General features: G+C 38.1%; 1 protein-coding gene across 1 annotated transcript in view; it reads left to right on the top strand.

Annotated features, from left to right (window-relative positions):
- BAZ1B (bromodomain adjacent to zinc finger domain 1B) overlaps nucleotides 1-20,425 on the top strand; it is a 73,428-nt gene that overhangs the window by 8,755 nt on the left and 44,248 nt on the right. The window contains 5 exon segments of the mRNA XM_006088247.3: nucleotides 2,457-2,573; nucleotides 4,970-5,114; nucleotides 10,511-10,712; nucleotides 13,418-13,539; nucleotides 17,243-17,440. Of these exon segments, the coding sequence (XP_006088309.1) occupies nucleotides 2,457-2,573; nucleotides 4,970-5,114; nucleotides 10,511-10,712; nucleotides 13,418-13,539; nucleotides 17,243-17,440 (784 nt within the window).

The following is a 20,425-nucleotide window of genomic DNA, read 5'->3' on the forward strand; positions in this document are numbered from 1 at the left end:
TATTGATTTTTTACAGAGAGAAGGGAGAGGGATAGAGAGCCAGAAACATTGATGAGTGAGATCGATCAGATGCCTCCTGCACGCCCCCCACTGGGGATGTGCCTGCAACCAAGGTACATGCCCTTGACCGGAATCGAACCTGGGACCCTTCAGTCCGCAGGCCAATGCTCTATCCACTGAGCCAAACCGGTTCGGCAAGACTTATATTTTTGATATTTATTTTATATATTTAAATGCCATTTAACAAAGAAAAATCAACCAAAAAAAAAGTTCGCGTGTCACCTCTGACACGCGTGTCATAGGTTCGCCATCACTGGTGTATGGGATGATGCTCCAACCACCTGAGCCACACCAGCTAGGACAATGTTCTCTCTTTAGGATATATTTGTTAATATCATTTACATTCTCCCTGATTTCTCAGTGAATTTCTTCAATGTTGCTAAGTAACTATTAAACTGCTAAACATTTTGTTTGTTTAAATAAATTCACTTACTGATTGTCTTTATTTTACCTCCACTCCTCAAGTGCAAAGAGGCAAACAAAAATAAAACATCCATCTTGTTAGTTATGATATAAAAATACCATTATAGTTATGATAATAGAAGCCATGCTATTGCCTTTTTTTTTCTTTACTGTAGTTCACCCTATCCGTAGGGGACTAGTTCCAAGACCCCCCCCAATACTGTATTTGAAAAAGTACCGAAATATTGAAACAGTACTGAACCCTATATATATCATGCTTTTTTGTATATATACATCTTGATAAAGTCTAAGGCTTCTTTTTGGCATATCTGATTTGCCAGTAACATTACTGTTGGTGCTTTGGGGCCATTAATAAGTAAAATTAAAGTTATTTGGACACAAGCACTGAGATAACCATAATGGTCCATTGGATAACAGCTGGCTACTAAGTGACTATCACTCAGGTAGCGTATACAGCCTGAATATGCTGGGCAAAAGAGATGGTTCATAGAATGGGATGGCACAAGATTTAAAACATAAATTATTTATTTCTGGAATTTTCCACTTAATATTTTTGAACTGCGTTTGACTGGGTAACTGAAATGAGAGCAAAACAGCTTAAAGGGGACTATAAGTTTTTATACATTTTCAGTGCTTGTCTTTATATGACTGTACTAGAGGCTCAGTGCATGAAATTCAGCACAGGGGTGGAGGGGGTGTCCCTCAGCCCGGCCTGCATCCTCTTGCAATCTGGGACCCCTTGGGGGATGTTGGGCCTAAACCGGCAGTCGGATATCCCCTGCAATCCAGGACACTGCATGTGCCAATGACCATACTTTTCATACAGGTGAAAGGCATCTTGCTGTTATATGGGCAGCTACATTTTTTTGCTCTGATTATAAAAAGTAGTACATACTATGATCCTTCTGAGGCAGTAGTACCATTTCCCCCATCTTATGGGTGGAAAAACTGAAGCAGAGAGAAGTTAAGTATTGGCTGTGTTACACAGTTATAAGGGTCAGAATCGGGGCTAACCACAAAATGCAAGCCAGAGTCCATGCATGTCATTGCATCATCCTGTTTTTTCAGTGTTGGAGTAGCCTTGCCAGGTTTTAATTTTTAAACCTAAGAGACTATTCCCTATATATAGGGTAGGGTCCCTAGGCCTGGCCAGCGATCAGAGCCGATCTGAGGGCCACCAGTGGGTGGGGAGATCAGGGTGCCCCCGCTGGCACCCACCTTGGCTGGCGGCCTGGCACCGCCCCGCATTGAGGGTCTGCCCCTGGTGGTCAGTGCACGTTATAGCGACCAGTCGTTCCACTGTTTGGTCAATTTGCATATTAGGGTTTTATTATATAAGATTGAAGTCTGGCCATGACCGGTTTGGCTCAGTGGATAGAGCGTCGCCCTGGGGACTGGGGGGTCCCCGGTTCGATTCCGGTCGGGGGCATGTACCTTGGTTGCGGGCACATTCCCAGTTGCGGGTGTGCAGGAGGCAGCTGATTGATGTTTCTCTCTCATCAATGTTTCTGGCTCTCTATCCTTCTCCCTTCCTCTCTGTAAAAAAATCAATAAAATATATTTAAAAAAAAAAAAAAGATTGAAGTCTGACTCGTGGTTTTTAATGTTACTGTATTTTGTTTAATCCTTTTTTTAAAATATATTTTTATTGATTTCAGAGAGGAAGGGAGAGGAAGAGAGAGATAGAAACATCAATGATGAGAGGGAATCATTGATTAACTGCCTTCTGCACGTTGGACCGAGCCTGCAACCCAGGCATGTGCCCTTGGCCAGAATCGAACCTGGGACCCTTTGGTCCACAGGCCGACGCTCTATCCATTGAGCCAAACCAGCCAGGCCAATTTTATCTTCTCAATATGTATATCATAGAAAGGATACTGTAGGTTTTTTTCTATATATAATTAAGTATTTTATGAATATGGATTAGTTGTCTCTGTTGCTTGAATATTGTTTTCCTGAGCCACTGCTAACAGAGAGTATGAAGCCCGCTTGGAGAGGTACAGTGAACGCATTTGGACATGTAAGAGTACCGGAAGTAGTCAGCTAACACACAAGGAGGCCTGGGAGGAGGAACAGGAAGTTGCTGAACTGTGAGTAATATAAACATTGCTTTTCTAGCACCATCTTCACATTATTAGGAAAGGGGGCATAGAAAGTAAAGCAATATTTATATTAAAATTTATGGGGGAAAAATTTATGGGGCATAAACTGGAATTTGTTACATTAGTATACTGTATTAGTGTCTAAGTGCCCCTGCTTAGTGGAATTTTGCTAGTAACAAAGTGTGTGGAATACATAGTTATGTATATACTTTAGGTAATTACCAGGCTTTTGAATATTCTTGCTCTACTTTTATCCTGTAAATATTTTGAAAATGTGGTTCTAAACAGTGGACACAAATATGATCTAGAAGTAATATGGAGGTAGCAAATAAGCAGAGATTTTTTTAAATTTTGTGGTCATTTGAAATTTAAGTTAGTATTTACAGCAGCTACCAAAAATAAACACAATTTAAAGACCATTTATCTAAGTGGGGCAGTTGAATGAGGAGTCTGTTTTTAAAAAAATATATTCTTATTAGTTTTAGAGAGAGGGAGAGAGAAAAATATCAATCAGCTGCCTCCTACACGTCCCCTAATGGGGATCGATCCTGCAACCCCTGCAGTGCCCTGACCAGGAATTGAACATGCGACCTTTTGTGACAATCCTCAACCAACTGAGCCACACCAGCCAGGGCTGAATGAGGAGTCTTAAAATTCCTGTCTATATTCAAAGTGCCTACTTGTTTTGGTATTCTCTCAAAGAAAACACTCAGAATTGGGCATTAGGAACATGTAAAAGATAAATAGAAACTAGGGAAGTAAATTACTCTTTTGGGAATTTGGAATAGAAATTTTTTCTATGGACTTCTTATTGACTTTTCCTGATAACCCATAAGCAAAGAGCATATAATTCTGCTCTTTTGCTGGTGTAACAGAACACTGGGTTTAGTTGAGGTCTGGGTTCTAGTTATGGCTCCAGGACTAATTATTAGTCAAGTTTGTTAACCTGATGCCTGTTTCTTCTTAGCTTGGGTCACTTACATCGTTGTGTTTTAGATTAGTATTATTTATGTATATGCCCTTTTTAAAGTGTACTAGACCAGGTGTTGGCCACCCTTTTCTTTTTTTTAAAATTTTTTTTATTTTATTGATTTTTTACAGAGAGGAAGGGAGAGAGATAGAGAGTTAGAAACATCGATGAGAGAGAAACATCGATCAGCTGCCTCCTGCACATCTCCTACTAGGGATGTGCCCGCAACCCAGGTACATGCCCTTGACCAGAATCGAACCCGGGACCCTTCAGTCCACAGGCCGACGCTCTATCCACTGAGCCAAACCGGTTTCGGCTGGCCACCCTTTTCAATAAACTGTCAGTTAGTATGGTCTTTGTCTTAGCTATTTAATTCTGAGGTTGTACAGTAAAAATAGCCATAGATAATAATACATAAGTGAATGGGAGTGACTGTGTTCAATGAGAGACACATCAGTTGGCTGCCTCCTGCATGCCTCAAGCCTGCAGTCCAGGCATATGCCTGGCTGGGAATCGAACCCGGGGGACCTCTTGGTCCATGATATAACCAAGCTCAATCCACTGAGCTACACCAGCCGGGCTCAAACTGCTTTTTAAAAATATATATTTTATTGATTTTTTACAGACAGGAAGGAGAGGGATAGAAAGTTAGAAACATCGATCAGCTGCCTCCTGCACACTCCCCACTGGTGATGTGCCCGCAACCAAGGTACATGCCCTTGACTGGAATCGAACCTGGGACCTTTCAGTCTGCAGGCCGACACTCTATCCACTGAGCCAAACCAGTCAGGGCCAAACTGCTTTTTAAAAGAGTTGAAACATAGGCTATCAGCAGTATATGAGTGTTACTTTGCACTATCTATTTTCCCATATTGGGTATGATCATTAAAATTCTTTTTTGTTAGGTTAATAAGTGAAAAGTGGTACATAATGGTTTTACTTTGCAAGGACATTGGAATTCAAATCATGGTTCCATCATGTTAACTTCCTGATTTATTTTCCTTATCCATAAAATGAAAATTCTAGAGAACTAAATGAATGAAAGCATATTATTGATTCAGACATAATAAAAATACAAGTGTTATGATGTCCTAACTAAAAAGATGGGAAAAGGCTATGAGTAAATAATGCACACCTAAAACAGGACGTCTACTGCAAAAAACAAATTAATGGAGAAATGACCAACCTTAGTAATGATGTGCCTATTATTTTCACTTTATGTATGAAAAAATTAACCAGGAAAGGTCAGTCTGACAAAGATATTTATAAGTTCTTTTTCCTGTGTACTACATAGTTTTTAATCTTTGTATTCCCCAGTGCCTTGTATATTTGCTAAAGAAATGTTTGCATTGACCTGAATTAAAGCTGTGGAAAGGTTTTTCTGCATTTTCTTGGTAATAACATATTTGTTTAGTTTGAAGGAAGAGTTTCCTGCCTGGTATGAGAAACTTGTTCTGGAAATGGTTCACCATAACACAGCCTCCTTAGAGAAGTTAGTAGATACTGCTTGGTTGGAGATCATGACCAAATATGCTGTGGGAGAAGAGTGTGACTTTGAGGTAAGTTCCTATATTCTTTAAAAATATGAGATTTGATTCACTAACCATATATCAGGATTTGAGCATAGATTATCCAATGCATATCTGTGTGTATAAAATTGTGTTACATGAAGTCTCTACTTAGTATTAAATATAAAGGCCAAATTTTAGAATACTGGGCTAGCCATTTTACATTCTTGCAGATTCTGCACAGGAATGTTGAGGTAGTAAACAGGCTCAGATAATTAAATAGGTTTGTTTACATTGTTGTATATATTATGAGTGATTTCAACTGTATGTAATGAAATATCTAACACTGGCTAGTACTTCTCAAACTTTAGCCTAAATAAAATCTTAAACTATTCTTAAACTATTTAAAAATATTGAAGAGGCCCTAGCCAGTTTTGCTCAGTGGATAGAGTGTCGGCCTGCAGACCGATAGGTCCCTGGTTCCATGTCCAAGGGCATATGCCCAGGTTTCAGGTTCAGTCCCCAGTAGGGAGTGTGCAGGAGGCAGCCAATCAATGATTCTCTCATCATTGATGTTTCTATCTCTCCCTCTCCTTTCCTCTCTGAAATCAATAAAAATATATTAAATTATATATATTGAAGAGGAAGGAATGTTTCCAAACTCATTTTATGAAGCCAGCATTACCTTGATACCAAAACCAGATAAAGACATTACCAAAAAAAAAGGAAAACTTACAGGCCAATATTGTTGAGGAATATAGATGCAAAAATTTTCAACAAAATATTAGCAAACTGGATTCAATAATGCATTAAAAGAATTATATACTATGACGAAATGGAATTTATCTTAGGGGTGCAAGGTTAGTTCAACATCCATAACTAAATCAGTGTAATACATTTTATTAATGAAGTATAAAAACATATGACCACCTCAGTAGATGGAGAAAAAAGCATTTGACAGAATTCAACATCCTTTTATGGAAAAAATTTTCTTGTGTGAAAATTAACAAATGAAAAAGGAAATAGAATAGAGAGCCCAGAAATAAGTCCTTGCTTATTTGGTCAATTAAGCTACAATAAAGGAGGCAATGATAGACAGTGCAAAAAGATGAAATTGGACTACTTTCTTACACCATATATAAAAATAAACTCACCTGGCCATTATTGTTAAGTGGTTGAGCACCAAACCAAGGTCGCCAGTCCCAGTCAGGGCACATGCCCGGGTTTCAGGCTCGATCCCCAATAGAGGGCGTGCAGAAAGCAGCTCTCAATGTTTCTCTCTCTTCCTTTCCATTCCTCTTTCTCTAAAAATCAATAAAAACATATTTAAAATCAAAACAAAAAAAATCTCAAAATAGATTAAAGATTTAAATGTTAGACCTGAACCCATAAAACTGAATGAAAACATAGGCAGTAAACTCTTTGACATTGCTCTTCGAAGTGTCTTTTTGGATATATGTTCTTTTTATAAAATTGATTTTGGAGATAGGGAAAGAAACATTAATTTGTTGTTCCACTTATTTATGCATTCATTGGTTGATTCCTGTATGTACCTTAACTAGGGGTCATACTCATAACCCTGGTGCATCCTGATAATAATCCAATCAACTGAAGACAACCTTGCCAGGGCTGGATATATGTTTTCAAGAGAAGGAAACGAAAAAAACAAACAAATGGGACTACATCAAACTAAAAAGAGTTTGCAAAGCAAAGAAAATCATTAACAAAATGAAAAGACAGCCTATTTAATGGGAGAAGATACTCACAAATGATACATCCATAAGGGGTTAATATTAAAAATATATAAGGAACTCACACAACTTATTACCAAAAAACAAGCAATCCAATTAAAAAATGGGCAGAAGACTTTAACAGACATTTCTGTTAAAGGACATAGAGCCCTAGCCTGTTTGGCTCAGTGGATAGAGTGTTGGCCTGCGGACTGATGGGTCTTAGGTTCAATTCCAGTCAAGGGCATATACTCGGTTGCAGGCTCCTCCCTGACCTGGGCCCTGCTCAGGGCTCATGCAGGAGGCAACCAATCGATGTGTTTCTCTCACATTGATGTTTCTATCAGCCTTTCCCTCTCTCTTTCACTCTCTCTAAAAATCAATGGAAAAGTATCCTTGGATGAAGCTTAAAAATAAATAAATAAATAATAAAAGAATAAAATACGTTTAAAAACAAACACAAACAAGCACAGAAGGACCTACAGATGGCCAACAGACATGAAAATATGCTCAATATCACTAATCATCAGGGAAATACAAATTAAAACAACAATGAGATATCTCCTCGTACCTGTCAGTGGCTGTCGTCAATCTTATATAATAAAAGGCTAATATGCAAATAGACAGGACCGCAGAACGACCAGTCACTATGACATGCACTGACCACCAGGGGGCAGATGCTCAACACAGGAGCTACCCCCTGGTGGTCAGTGTGCTTTCACAGGGAGGAGCGCCGCTTAGCCAGAAGCTGGGCTCACAGCTGGTGAGCGCAGTGGCCATGGTGGGAGCATCTCCTGCCTCTGCAGCAGCGCTAAGGACCCCTCAGGGGATGTCTTGACTGTAGGCTTAGGCCCGCTCCCCCTGGGGAGTGGGCTTTGGACATCCCCCGAGGGGTCCCAGACTGCCAGGCTTAGGGATTCCCCGCCACCCCCCCCCCCCCCCCCCCCCAGTGCACGAAAGTCATGCACCGGGCCTCTAGTAAATCAATCAATAACAAGTGCTGGCAAGGATGTGGAGAAAAGGGAACCCTCATATACTATTTGGTGGGATTGGAAATCAGTGCAGCTACTATGGAAAACAGTATGGAGATTCCTCAAAAATTAAAAATAGAGTTGCCATATGATCCAGCAATTCTACTTTGGGGTGTTTATTTTAAGAAAACAAAACACTAAATGTATATGTACCCCTATGATCGGTGCAGCATTACTAGTAATAGCTGAAAGCAACTTAGAGTAGATGAATGGGTAAAGATGGTCTAGTGAATAATAATTATTTAGCAACAAAAAAGAATGAAATCTTGCCATTTGAGACAATATAGATAGACCTAGAGGGTATTAATCCTAAATCAAATAAGTCAGACAGAGAAAAACTTCACTTATATGTGGAATCTAAAGAAACAAAGTAAAGGAATAAACAACAGAAACAGATACAGAGAACAAGCTGATGGTTGCTAATGAGGAGGTTTGAATTAAGAAAAAGGAGAGTGCAAAACAAATGAGTTATTTAAAAGAGAAATAGAGTGGGTACTGTTTTCCTAATTTGAATAAGAGTTTTATTCTCAAGTTTGATATGATCACCATAGGTTGACAAAGAATCTCACACATACACATATACACATGGGGATGAACATACTTAACTAATAGCCATGAGCTCACCAAATGAAAACAAGAGGCAAAGAGAAAAAAGAAAATAGACACACACAGACATGAGGATAGATAAGAGATAAATAAATTGAGAGAGATGTACGCAGATACAAGGACACTTTTCTTACACACTTTTCATCCTGTTCAATCTGCCTTTCTTGGGAAATAATAGCTGGCTCAACAGGAAGCAGCTGAATAATTGACCTTGAAAGATTTCTTCTCCAGAAGGCTTAAATATATGACCATTACTACAGGCAGGGAGATAATAAAGCCTCATGTCAGGTGCTAACTTGTGGGTCAGTTAATTATCAGCTCTAGAAAAGGGACAAAATCTTATCAACCTGGTCTGTCTAGCCTCTATGTTTCCCCTTTTAAAAAAATCACTAGAGGACTTATGAATATACATTCTTGAGCCCTATCCCCTAAGGGTTTGGTTTAGAAAGTTTTGGGTAGGTTTTAAAAATTTGCAGTTTTAACAGCTCCACTTATATGTGATGATGCTAACACTCTGGAAACAATGATTCTCATTGATGTTTCTATTTCTCTCCCTCTCACTTCCTCTCTGAAATAAATTAAAAAATATATATTTTAAAAAGCTTCTAGAAGTAATAAGTGGTAGGATACAAGATAAATGTGCAAACACCAATTTGTATTTATGTCTGTGTGTTAGCAACAAACAATTTGAAATTTAACAAAGAAATACTATTTCAATATCAAAAACTATGAAGTACTCTAGGAGTAAACCTGACAAAGATACGCATGATCTATACCTAAAAATTATAAAACATTGCTGAGAGAAATTAAAGAAGACCTTAAATAATGTGGAGGTATATCTTGTTCAGTTCTTCCCAAGTTGATAATGTAGATGCAACTCAATTGCAATAAAATCCCAGCAGTTTTTTTTAGGAATTGCCAAGCTGATTGTAAAATTTACTTCAAAATACAAAAAAACAACAACACAACTAACCAAAACAACTTTGCAGAAGCACAATAAAGTTAAGCTAATATTGTCTGATTTTGAGCCTTCAAATTTTAAAGTATTGATGTAGTGTGAAATTGGTATAAGAATAGCAAATAGATGTGGAACAATGTAGCATCCAGAAATTGACACACACACACACAGAGACACACTTGATTTTTGGTAGAGGTTGAAAGGTAGTTAAGTGAAGATAGTTTTTTCAATAAGTGGTTCTGGTATTGTTGGATATCCATATATATAATAGATTCTTTATTAAATGGAAATTTTAAACTATTTTACACATGTCTGATGTTTGTGCAGTGATTGCCCTTTGGGCTTAGTACATTGGTACATGAATTATAAACTAGATTGTGATAATTTTATTTTTTAAGATGTCATATTTTACTGGGTGGAAAAGGTGAAGGGCTTAAGTACAAATTGACAGTTACAGAATCACTTATGTAAAGGACAGCATAGGGAATATAGTCAATAAAAATTATGGTGTCAGGTGGGTACTGGACTTATCAGGGAATCACTTTGTAAATTATGTAAATGTCTAATCACTATACTGTATACACCTGCTACTAATATAATATTGAATGTTAACTTTAATTGAAAAATAAAGAAAAAGAAATACATTGGTATTGTAGAAAAAGAATGAAGAAATGAAGTCAGGGGCGAAATATGTCATTTTAAAAAATATATATGTTTTTATTGATTTCAGAGAGGAAGGGCGAGGGAAAGAGAGATAGAAACATCAGTGATGAGAGAAAACCATCGATAGGCTGCCTCCTGCATGCCCCCCACTGGGGATTGAACCTGCAACCCAGGCATGTGCCCTTGACCGGAATTGAACCCTGGACTCTTCAGTCAACAGGCGGATTGTTAATCCACTGAGCCAAACTAGCTAAGGCGTAATATGTCATTTTTTAGCATAGAAGTCAGAAATAAAATTGGAAAAAAATCACTGTACTTGGTTGGTACTTTAAAGGTTTAGTGAATTTTTGTTAGGTGGGGTGTAATGTAGGTATATTGGCTAATATATTCTAAACATTATCTTTAGGTTTTCTAGTTTTTATTTATTATCGCTGATTCTCATTCCTGTCTCCTTTATAGGTTGGGAAGGAAAAAATGCTCAAGGTGAGGATTGTGAAGATTCATCCTTTGGAGAAAGTGGATGAAGAAGCCACTGAAAAGAAACCTGATGGTGCCTGTGATTCTCCCTCAAGTGACAAAGAGAATTCTAGCCAAATTGCTCAGGAGCACCAGAAGAAGGAGGCAGTTGTAAAAGAGGATGAAGGAAGGAGAGAGAATATTAGTATGTATGATGCTAGCTTTCCTTTGTGACTCTTATTATACACAAATCTTTTTGAGTTATCTAACAAATAATTTGTGATTTGTAAATGAGTTTTGTAGGTAGATATGCCTTTCTTTTGTGATTCAGCAAACAACTAAAATATAAAGCGCTTTGGCTGGTGTACTCAGTGTTTAGAGCATTGCCCCATGCACCAAAAGGTCTTGGGTTCCATTCTGGTCAAGGGCATGTACCTAGGTTACAGGTTCAATCCCCCGCCCTGGTCAGGGTGTATGCAGGAGGAAACCGGTCTATGTCTGTCTGTCTGTCTCTCTTTCTCCTTCTCCCTCTTACCCCGTCTCTGTCCTTCTCTCTCCCTCCCTAGCTCCCTTTCACTCTCTTAAAAAAAAAATCAATGGAAAAGATATCCATGGGTGAGGATTAACCAAAAAGAAAAAGAGAAAAATCCATAAAGCAAATAAAGATTTAAGTCTTCCCTCGGAAGGCATTTCCTCTTAGAAATCTGTGTGCATATACCTAGCTACTCAAGATGGCAAAGAAAGTTTGCTTTCCTTGTCTCTTTAAGTTGGAAAATACTTATGTCTGTGTGTGGAGAAGCGGGGTTAGAGTATAAGGGGCAAATTCTAATCTCCATTTCTCTTCACCATGCAAGCCAATTGTGGTAATTTTAAGATACTTCTTTTATCTAAATCCTGTAACTCAAGTCCCTCCCACATAGGAGCTGCCAGAATTTTGAAACATCATGATATCTAAGAGTAATTTTTTGGGACTTGGCAATTCTAACAATACTGTTTGAAAAGTTGAAGAATTGAGACTTTGCCCATTGGGAAAATTATTCAGCCTCTGAAACCTTCATTTGGAAAAAAAAATCTGTATAAATAAAAGAATTTGACTGTAATAGATTACTTCTGTCTTAAAATATGAGTACTCAAAGGATTTGTGTATATTGATCCCCCCTCCCCATGACTGTTAGAGGATCAAATAATCTTAACCTCTTATTTAAGTGTTACATACAGAGATTGAATTAGAATTAGAGTGCTATGCGCTCTGTTTTCCATTCTATTTTGTCTTTCCAGATATTTTGGATATATGCAGATGTGTTTTAGAGGGATTTCTTTATCTAGTTCCAGGGGAACAATTAACTAATTAAAATTTCCCCAAGGATACTTAACTGTTGTAGCTGGTTCACCCCAGTGTTGATACTTCAGTTTTGTTTTCCACTCTGTATTGTGAATGCTAATGTTTATGTTTTCCAGTTTCTCTCTTCCTTCTTTTTGATACTGAAGTTTTCTAATATGTTCATTACTTAATATTCTCATGACTTAATGTTAATAAATTTTTTGGTTAGGCGTTGCCTGATAATATGTCTTTAACACTTCTTCTGGAAACAGATCCTTGAACTACCAACAATATGTTAACAATTGTTAATTTTATGACTTCGGCATCGTGTACCAGGGAACTTCTATGTTTTAGGCTTTGGTTTTTTATGAGTGTTATATGCCTTAATTTAGTTTTTAATTATTGGAATATATATAATACTATTGCTAGTATGTGGAAAGGGTGGTGGACAGGCTGAAGAATTAGTGTTATGATGTCTACTGAGTGTTTTCAGGGGAAAAATTGATTAGAATTTCCATAGAAATGATAGGCAAATTCCAGTATACTAAATTTTTTCTCACTTAGGTGACCTTTCATTCTGCTTTATGGGGAAAAATGTATTAGACAGAAACTTTCAGCTTGTTCTTAACCTTCCTGTTTGAAATTTCTATATTCTTCCATCTGAGAAGGGAGCTAAAATACTTTGGCTTTGAATTCCATTTCCTTCTACTTTCTCTAGGGTTGAGTTAACTTTTATTATTCTACTCTACAGTGTTTTTTAACCCTCTCTCATGTTTTTTTTTCCAATTTATAAATGAAGCCCCATTTTCTAAAAACAAAAACATATCCTCCCTTGATTCTGTTGTTTTATTTCTGTCTTATTCATTCAAACCAAGATTCATGAGATATTGTCTCCACTTATTGTGCTATGATAGTCTAACTTCTGCTTCTTTACTCCTGACACTGTTGCTAATAAGATTATAGGTGACCCTCTACTTGCCAATTCCACTGATTTCTTCTATGTTTTGTTTTTCTGTTACATTTACACTGTTGGTCACAGTCATACCTTCAACTTATTTGATACCACAGTTTCCCTTAACCTGGACCCTAACCCTTTTCTGTTCTTTTGCCATCTTTAGAAAATATGCATCTGCTTACTTAGACCAAAAATCCTTTGTTTCCCTAGAGCTCACAAGATAAATTCCAATTTCTTTAAACGGTGTACAGGTCCTTTATAGTTTGCCCTCCTTACTTCTTTAGTCTGATTTTTTACTGTAGTCCCGATTATATTTACTCATTATTTGCATTCTCTGAACAAGTCATATTCTTTCTAGGCCTTTCCTGCCTATCTTCCTAAGTTAAACATTGCTGCTCTCTCTCCTCATATTATTTTTGTGTACCCACCTCTGTAATATTTACCACATTGTATTATAATTATTGTTGACTCTGCCCATAGACTTTAGCTAGTTCAGGTAAGGATTTTATTAATCATCTTGGTGTCCCATCATTCAATGCCTGATGCAGAGTAGGTGTTCAATAAGACAGTTATGAATGAATGAATAGAATTAAAAGAATTCTTATTTTCACTAATTTTCTAATGATTTGACTAGATGACAGAGCACGTAGATCTCCACGAAAACTCCCTACTTCATTAAAAAAAGGAGAAAGGAAATGGGCTCCTCCAAAATTTCTGCCTCACAAATATGATGTGAAACTACAAAATGAAGATAAGGTTAGTTGGCACTTTACATTAACCCTGTTACTTATGTAGATGTTTAAGAAAATATCATAGGGCTGGTTTTCTTAGAGAAAATGTGCTAAAGAAAAATGTAAATGAATGTGTTTCTGCAACAAATTCTGAGTGGCTTTCTAGTTCTCTAGTCTTAGTAATTATACTTTAAGTCAAACTGTATTTTCTTTCTTAGGAGATTGTTTTTTCCTTTTAATAGGACTTATTAAGGTTAAGAGTAATTTGCATTTGAGCTTCAAATTCAGTTTGAAAAATAAGAATCTGTTTCCAGCAGTTATAGACTTCCTGAGGTAATAGCTCTTCCCAGATAAAAGTAGAGCAATTTGTAATGTAATTTAATTTAGAAACCGAGTCAACAATAATGCTTTTGCAAGGAATCTGTGGAACTAACAACCTGAAACAGTAAATACCCTTAAAGTAACTTAGTACTGTGTTTTATTCATTCTAAGATGTTCGTCTTTTATATTTTTAATGTATTTAGAATCAGTATATATCTTAAAATCAATTGGCATGAATTTTTTTCTTGGTGCATAAAATAATGTCTTTTATTAATAGCATCTTAGAGTCTATGAAATAATGCCATATTACTTTCAGGTACTCATACCTGTATGTAAATTGTTAGAAAGTAGGAGGATGGGAGGTTGTGTGTGGAAGGGAGCTGCACATTTTTCTTTACGTTTAACTGTTTTATAGAAAAAATAGCTAAGGCCTGAGAAGTTTAATAATTGTCAAAGCTCCTAATTTAGTAAATGAGATTGGGATGGATTATAACCCAGATCTTTTGCTTCTTTAGAGTTTTTTCCCCTAACTCAAATTTGTTGACAAGTCTTAATTCCATTTTGACTGTTTTATAGTGAACTAGAGGCCCGGTGCACGGCATTCATGCACTGGGGAGCTTGGGGGACGCTGTCCCTCAGCCCCGCCTGCACCCTCTCGCAGTCCGGGACCCCTTAGGGGATGTCTGACCCCTTATGCCCACTCCCCATGGCCTAAGCCAGCGAGAGAGGCTCCCTCCACTGCCGCTGTGCTCACCAGCCATGAGCCCGGCTTCCACCAGGAGAGAGCTCCTATGTTAAGCATCTGCCCCCTGGTGATCAGTGCGCATCACAGCGACCGGTTGTTCAGTTGATTTGCATACTAGGGTTTTATTATATAGGATGATCTGAAGACATACCTAAATTGTTAGGATTTCTTTATATTTTAAAATTAAATGTTAAATACAATTTTTCACTAAAAGTTTCTTCCTCATTCAGGAAGGTAACTAGTTAAAACATTGCTAGGGAGTCTCAACCACTTTCCTAATTATTCATATTCTTATTGTTGAATGTAAATTGTTTTGTTCACATGTAATAGATACTATTAACAGAAAGATAGAAGTACAAATAAGAAAAAAGACATCTCTAATCCCATACTCAGAGATGATAATTGATGAATATAGTTGTGATTAATGGTGGTTGTTAGCTTTTAAGTGACTTTTAAAAGTAGGAATATTTGCCCTACCAGTATGGCTCAGTCGACGTATGAACCAGAGGTCAGAGTTTGATTTCTGGTTAGGGCACATGTCTAGGTAGCAGGCTTGATACCCAGAGGCAGCCAATCAATGATTCTCTCTTGACATTGATGTTTCTATCTCTATGAAATCAATAAAAACATATTGCAAAAAGAATTAAAAGTAGGAATATTATATACATACTATTTTGTAGCTTCTTTTTCATTTTCTCTCTGGTAACTATCTGTAATGTCGTAACATTCTTTGAAAACAGTATTTTCAGGTTGTGGTGTATGTGATAGTCACCAGGAGAGTTTATTAAAAAAGTAGTAGCTCTTTCTGAAAGCAGCCAGAGGTGACCTGTGAAAATTGTTCGCTATTCACTTGACCCAGAAAACCCCACAGAATCATGCAAATTAGGAAGTTCAAATTTTTAAGTTCACTTTAAGAACATGTGAAACTGTCCAGGCCATCAAGGGTATGCATATCTGAAAAATCACCAAGTATCTGAAGGATGTCAATTTACAGAAGTAATGTTTGCCATTCCATCGTTAAAATGGTGAATTGGTGGATGTGTCCAGTCCAAACAGTGGGGCTAGACACAGGGTCTGTGGCCCAAAGAGTGCCGAATTTTTGCTACACATGTTTAAAAATGCAGAGAGTAATGCTGAACTTCAGGGTTTAGATATAGATTCTCTGGTCATTGAGCACAGCAGAGCTCCCAAGAGGTGATGCAGAACTTACAGAACTCTTTGGAGGATTAAACTATATATGAGCTCTCCCTGCCACATTGAGATGATCCTCACTGAAAAAGAGCAGATTGTTCCTAAACCAGAAGAGGAGGTGGCAAGAAGAAAAAGATACCCCAGAAAAAACTGTAGAAACAAAAACCTAATAGCCAAGAGTAAATTCAGCATAAAATCTTCCATATACATAAAAGCCAAGCAAACAGAATGACGGATCGACTGGTCGCTATGATGTGTGCACTGCAGTGGCGAGCCGGCTCCCCTAACCCCCCAACCTCCTGCAGCCTCCCCTCTGCCAGCCCTGCCCCCAACCGCCCCCCCCATCGTGGGTGGGGCCGGTCAGCCAACTGCCCGTGGCCCCTCCCCTGGGTTCCCCCCCGCATGTACAAATTGGTGCACCAGCCCTCTAGTAAGTAATAAAAGTAAAAGCGGGGAAAAAAGTGGATGCTCAGGCTCTACTGCCAGACATTTTAAAAGTATGTTTATATTGATTTTTAGAGAGAGGAAGGGACACAGAGAGAACCATTGATGGTGATGTGAGAGAGAAACATCGATTGAACACCCATACACACCCCAACCAGAGATCAAAGCTGCAATCTCATCATGTGCCCTGACCAGGAATTGAACTGGCAGCCTTTCAGTGCATGGAATGATGCTCAGCCCAATTGAGCCGCACTGGCCAGTGCTAGCATATGCATTTTTTAAAAAGTATATATTTTTTACTGATTATTTTTTTTTACAGAGCTGAAGGGAGAGGGATAGAGAGTTAGAAACATCGATGAGAGAGAAACATCGATCAGCTGCCTCCTGCACATCCCCTACTGGGGATGTGCCCACAACCAAGGTACATGCCCTTGACTGGAATCGAACCTGGGACTCTTCAGTCCGCAGGCTGACCCTCTATCCATTGAGCCAAACCGGTTAGGTCTAGCATATGCATTTTAATAGCTCCCTAGGTCAGCGGTCACCAACCTTTCGGACCTCACAGACCACCAGTGGTCCACGGACCTCCAGTTGGTGACCGCTGCCCTAGATGATTCTGATAAGTTTGTCCTGATAAAAGTATTTTCCCCCATGGCTTCAAGGGTATTCATTATGGATGTATTTTAATCTTAAAAATGAATCCTTTATTGAAGATATTTATGTAGTCCTCCCATCCCTATTTCTGCTTTTATAAGCAGTTGATGACTGGTCTATTTATTTCCAAATTTTTAAATATGAGAATTTGTTGATTCAGTGAGTATATACATTTCTAGCACTTTGATACATATTGACAGATTTCCTGGGGATTAATTAATACTGTCTCTGACAATTATTCTTTTTCTTCCTGGTTTATAGCTTTATTTTATGGATGGAATTACGATTTTTCTGGAGAGAACATAAATCTTTGTTCTCATTGGTTAATTGTTCTTTCACCCTAGTGATGAGTTGTTTATATTTGTTAACCTAGATCATCAGTAATGTGCCAGCAGACAGCTTGATTCGTACAGAACGCCCACCAAATAAGGAGATACTTCGATACTTTATACGGCATAATGCCTTACGGGCTGGCACTGGTGAAAATGCACCTTGGGTGGTAGAAGATGAATTGGTGAAGAAATATTCCCTACCTAGCAAGTTCAGTGACTTTTTACTTGATCCATACAAGGTAAGGTCACTATTAATTTTTGGACAGCAGGATAGAACACTATTAGATGAGTTTATTTCCCCAGATGGGTCCGATAGATTAGATTTATAGCATATTTTGAGCTCTAACATCAGATAAGGAATTCAAAAATTTTCAGATATCTATTTCATAAAGGTTGTGATTTGTGGGGTTGGTAGGGGAGAGGTCACGACGTTGAGTATCTCCCCTAGTTCAATTTATTTTTTACATAATTAAGAAGCAAACTACATACATGTACTTTTTAACCTCAGGTCCTTCTTATAATGAGGTATGGTATAAACACAAAAAATATTTTGCAAATTGAATCCTAAAAATGAAAATTGATTTTATACATCAGAAAAGATGATCAAATACACTGGTAGCCTTGAAAAAGGACTTGGAATGAGTATTACTTTGTATGTTAGGTGAGTAGAAAATCTAGGATTTTCCTCTTGAGAACATGGTTTTTTCTTTATTTCATTTGATCTACAGAACATTATTATGAAGTTGTATAGTATGTAAAAATATCTTAATCTTATTTTCCAGGTGGGGAAACAGAGGCTAGTCTAATTAGAAGCAATATAAAGTGAATGACAAAAGCCAAGACATTGTCTTTTGATTTCTGGTTATCTTTTCCATTTAGGGTTTCTCCAATGAAATTATAATGTAGTTTGTGAGAGTTTTTTATGTAGGTAGTGAGAGTATTTATGCTTCTTGTGTTGGTAAATTTACTTATTTGCATACTGATGTTTTCATCTTGGTCTCTGGGCCAGAAGGGGAAGGAGAGAGCCCCTGGTCCATTAAAATAAAGTCTGAGTTCCAGGATTTTCCTCCCCCATCCTTATTTATTTATTTATTTTTGGTAAGAGAACATTTATTGGGTAAATTACAGAGGTAGAGAAAGTAATTCCTGGAAGAAATGGGCTTAGGAAACAAGTTATAGAGAGAGGTAAAGGAAGGGCCCTTGGAATTTGGGAGTGAGGAAGCTAATGATAACAAGCCAGGAATCTGGGGCAGAGAGATGTTGGGGGAGGGAAGGGAAGAGAAGGGAAAGGCATGGGCATACTTTCAGGAGGGAGAACACCCCCTTTCTTTTTTTCTTTTTTTTTTTTTTAAGTAGTCATTTTTGTTTTGTTTTGTTTGTTTTTTAAAATATATTTTATTGATTTTTTACAGAGAGGAAGGGAGAGAGAGAGAGAGTTAGAAACATCGATAAGAGAGAAACATCGATCAGCTGCCTCCTGCACATCTCCTACTGGGGATGTGCCTGCAACCCAGGTACATGCCCTTGACTGGAATCGAACCTGGGACCTTTCAGTCCGCAGGCCGACGCTCTATCCACTGAGCCAAACCTGTTTCAGCCCTTTCTTTTTTTAAAATGCATATTTTTATTGATTTCAGAGAGGAAGGGAGAGGGAGAGATAGAAACATCAATAATGAGAGAGAATCATTGATTGGCTGCCTCTGCACTACCCCCACTGGGGATCGAGCCTGCAACCCTGGCCATGTGCCCTGGTCATAGGTCAATGGTCAACCACTGAGGCTCCCTCTCTTGTTTGTTTGATGGTTTGTTTTAATGTATTTTTTATTGTTGATAGTATTACAGATATCTCCCATTCCCTCCTCCCCTTCCCGTTTTTCTCTTCTCCTAACCCTTATTCCACCCCCTCCCCCACACACACCCAGGTCTTTACTACCCTATTGCTCATGTACATGGGCTATGCATATCCTATATAATAAAAGCCTAATATGCAAATCGACCAAATGGAGGAACGACCAGTTAGCTGGGAGTGGGGCTGGCAAGCGGGCAGCAGCAGGCAGAGGGAGGGGATGGCGGTCTGGGGGGTGTCAGTGGCAGGGGGGCCGTCCCCAGATCGGCCCGCTGGTAGTTTCCCTCAGAGGGAGGCTAAACTAAGCCATCAGTTGGACATCCCCTGAGGGCTCCCACACTGTGAGAGGACGCAGGCAACCCTGGCCATGTGCCCTGGTCATAGGTCAATGGTCAACCACTGAGGCTCCCTTGCTTGTTTGTTTGATGGTTTGTTTTAATGTATTTTTTATTGTTGATAGTATTACAGATATCTCCCCTTCCCGTTTTTCTCTTCTCCTAACCCTTATCCCCCCCCCTCTCCCCCCCCCCCCCACAAACACAAGTGCACAAATTTTCGTGCACTGGGCCTCCAGTAAGTATATATGTTCTTTGGTTTATCTCTTCTTGTTCCCCCAACCCCACATCAAGGTATGTCAGTCTGTTCCATGTCTTCCTTGATTTTTTTTTAAATATATTTTTTATTGTTGATGCCTCCCTTGTTTTTAATTGTGAAAAACTAAGGATATCTCCAGTCATATAACTAAATTATTGTAATTATCTTAGGTTGATTTTGCTGACAAAAGTACATTGAGAAATAAATTTATTTATTTAAACATTGATAAAAACCTCTAACCATAGTTTAGCATTTAGAATGTTTTCTTATTCTAGACCAGCGTGATTATTATCTTTCATTATGCTCTTTACATTTTTATTATTTGTGAAAAAGAAGAATTTAGGAATTAATTGGCTTTTTTTAGATCAGGACTAAATTTTCCATGGAACTATAGTAAACCTAATTTTTTTCCTTAATATTTTTATTTTCTTGGTATTTTTATTTACTGAGAGGATGTTTTAATACGTTATTATTTCATTGCTGTATGTTTTGGAACTGATAGCTTTTGGTGGTTATAACATGAGATTACTATCTATACTGTATGAGAATCCTATATAAAATGATCTCTGAATGGGTTTTAGAGTCATGGATCATTTGAATCCTTTAATATTTTCCTCTTATTTGATAGCTGTCTTTTATGTATTTTAGTTTAGTGATTAAAGTATGTGACCATGCTCTAGCTTTTTTGGGTTCAGTGGATAAAGTGGTCAGGCCTGTGGACTGAAGGGGTCCCGGGTTCGGATTCCAGTCAAGAGCACATGCCCGGGTTTGTCGGCTTTGATTC

The sequence above is a fragment of the Myotis lucifugus genome, unplaced genomic scaffold, assembly GCF_000147115.1.
Source record: "Myotis lucifugus unplaced genomic scaffold, Myoluc2.0 scaffold_45, whole genome shotgun sequence".
In the NCBI taxonomy this organism is placed as follows: Eukaryota; Metazoa; Chordata; class Mammalia; order Chiroptera; family Vespertilionidae; genus Myotis; species Myotis lucifugus.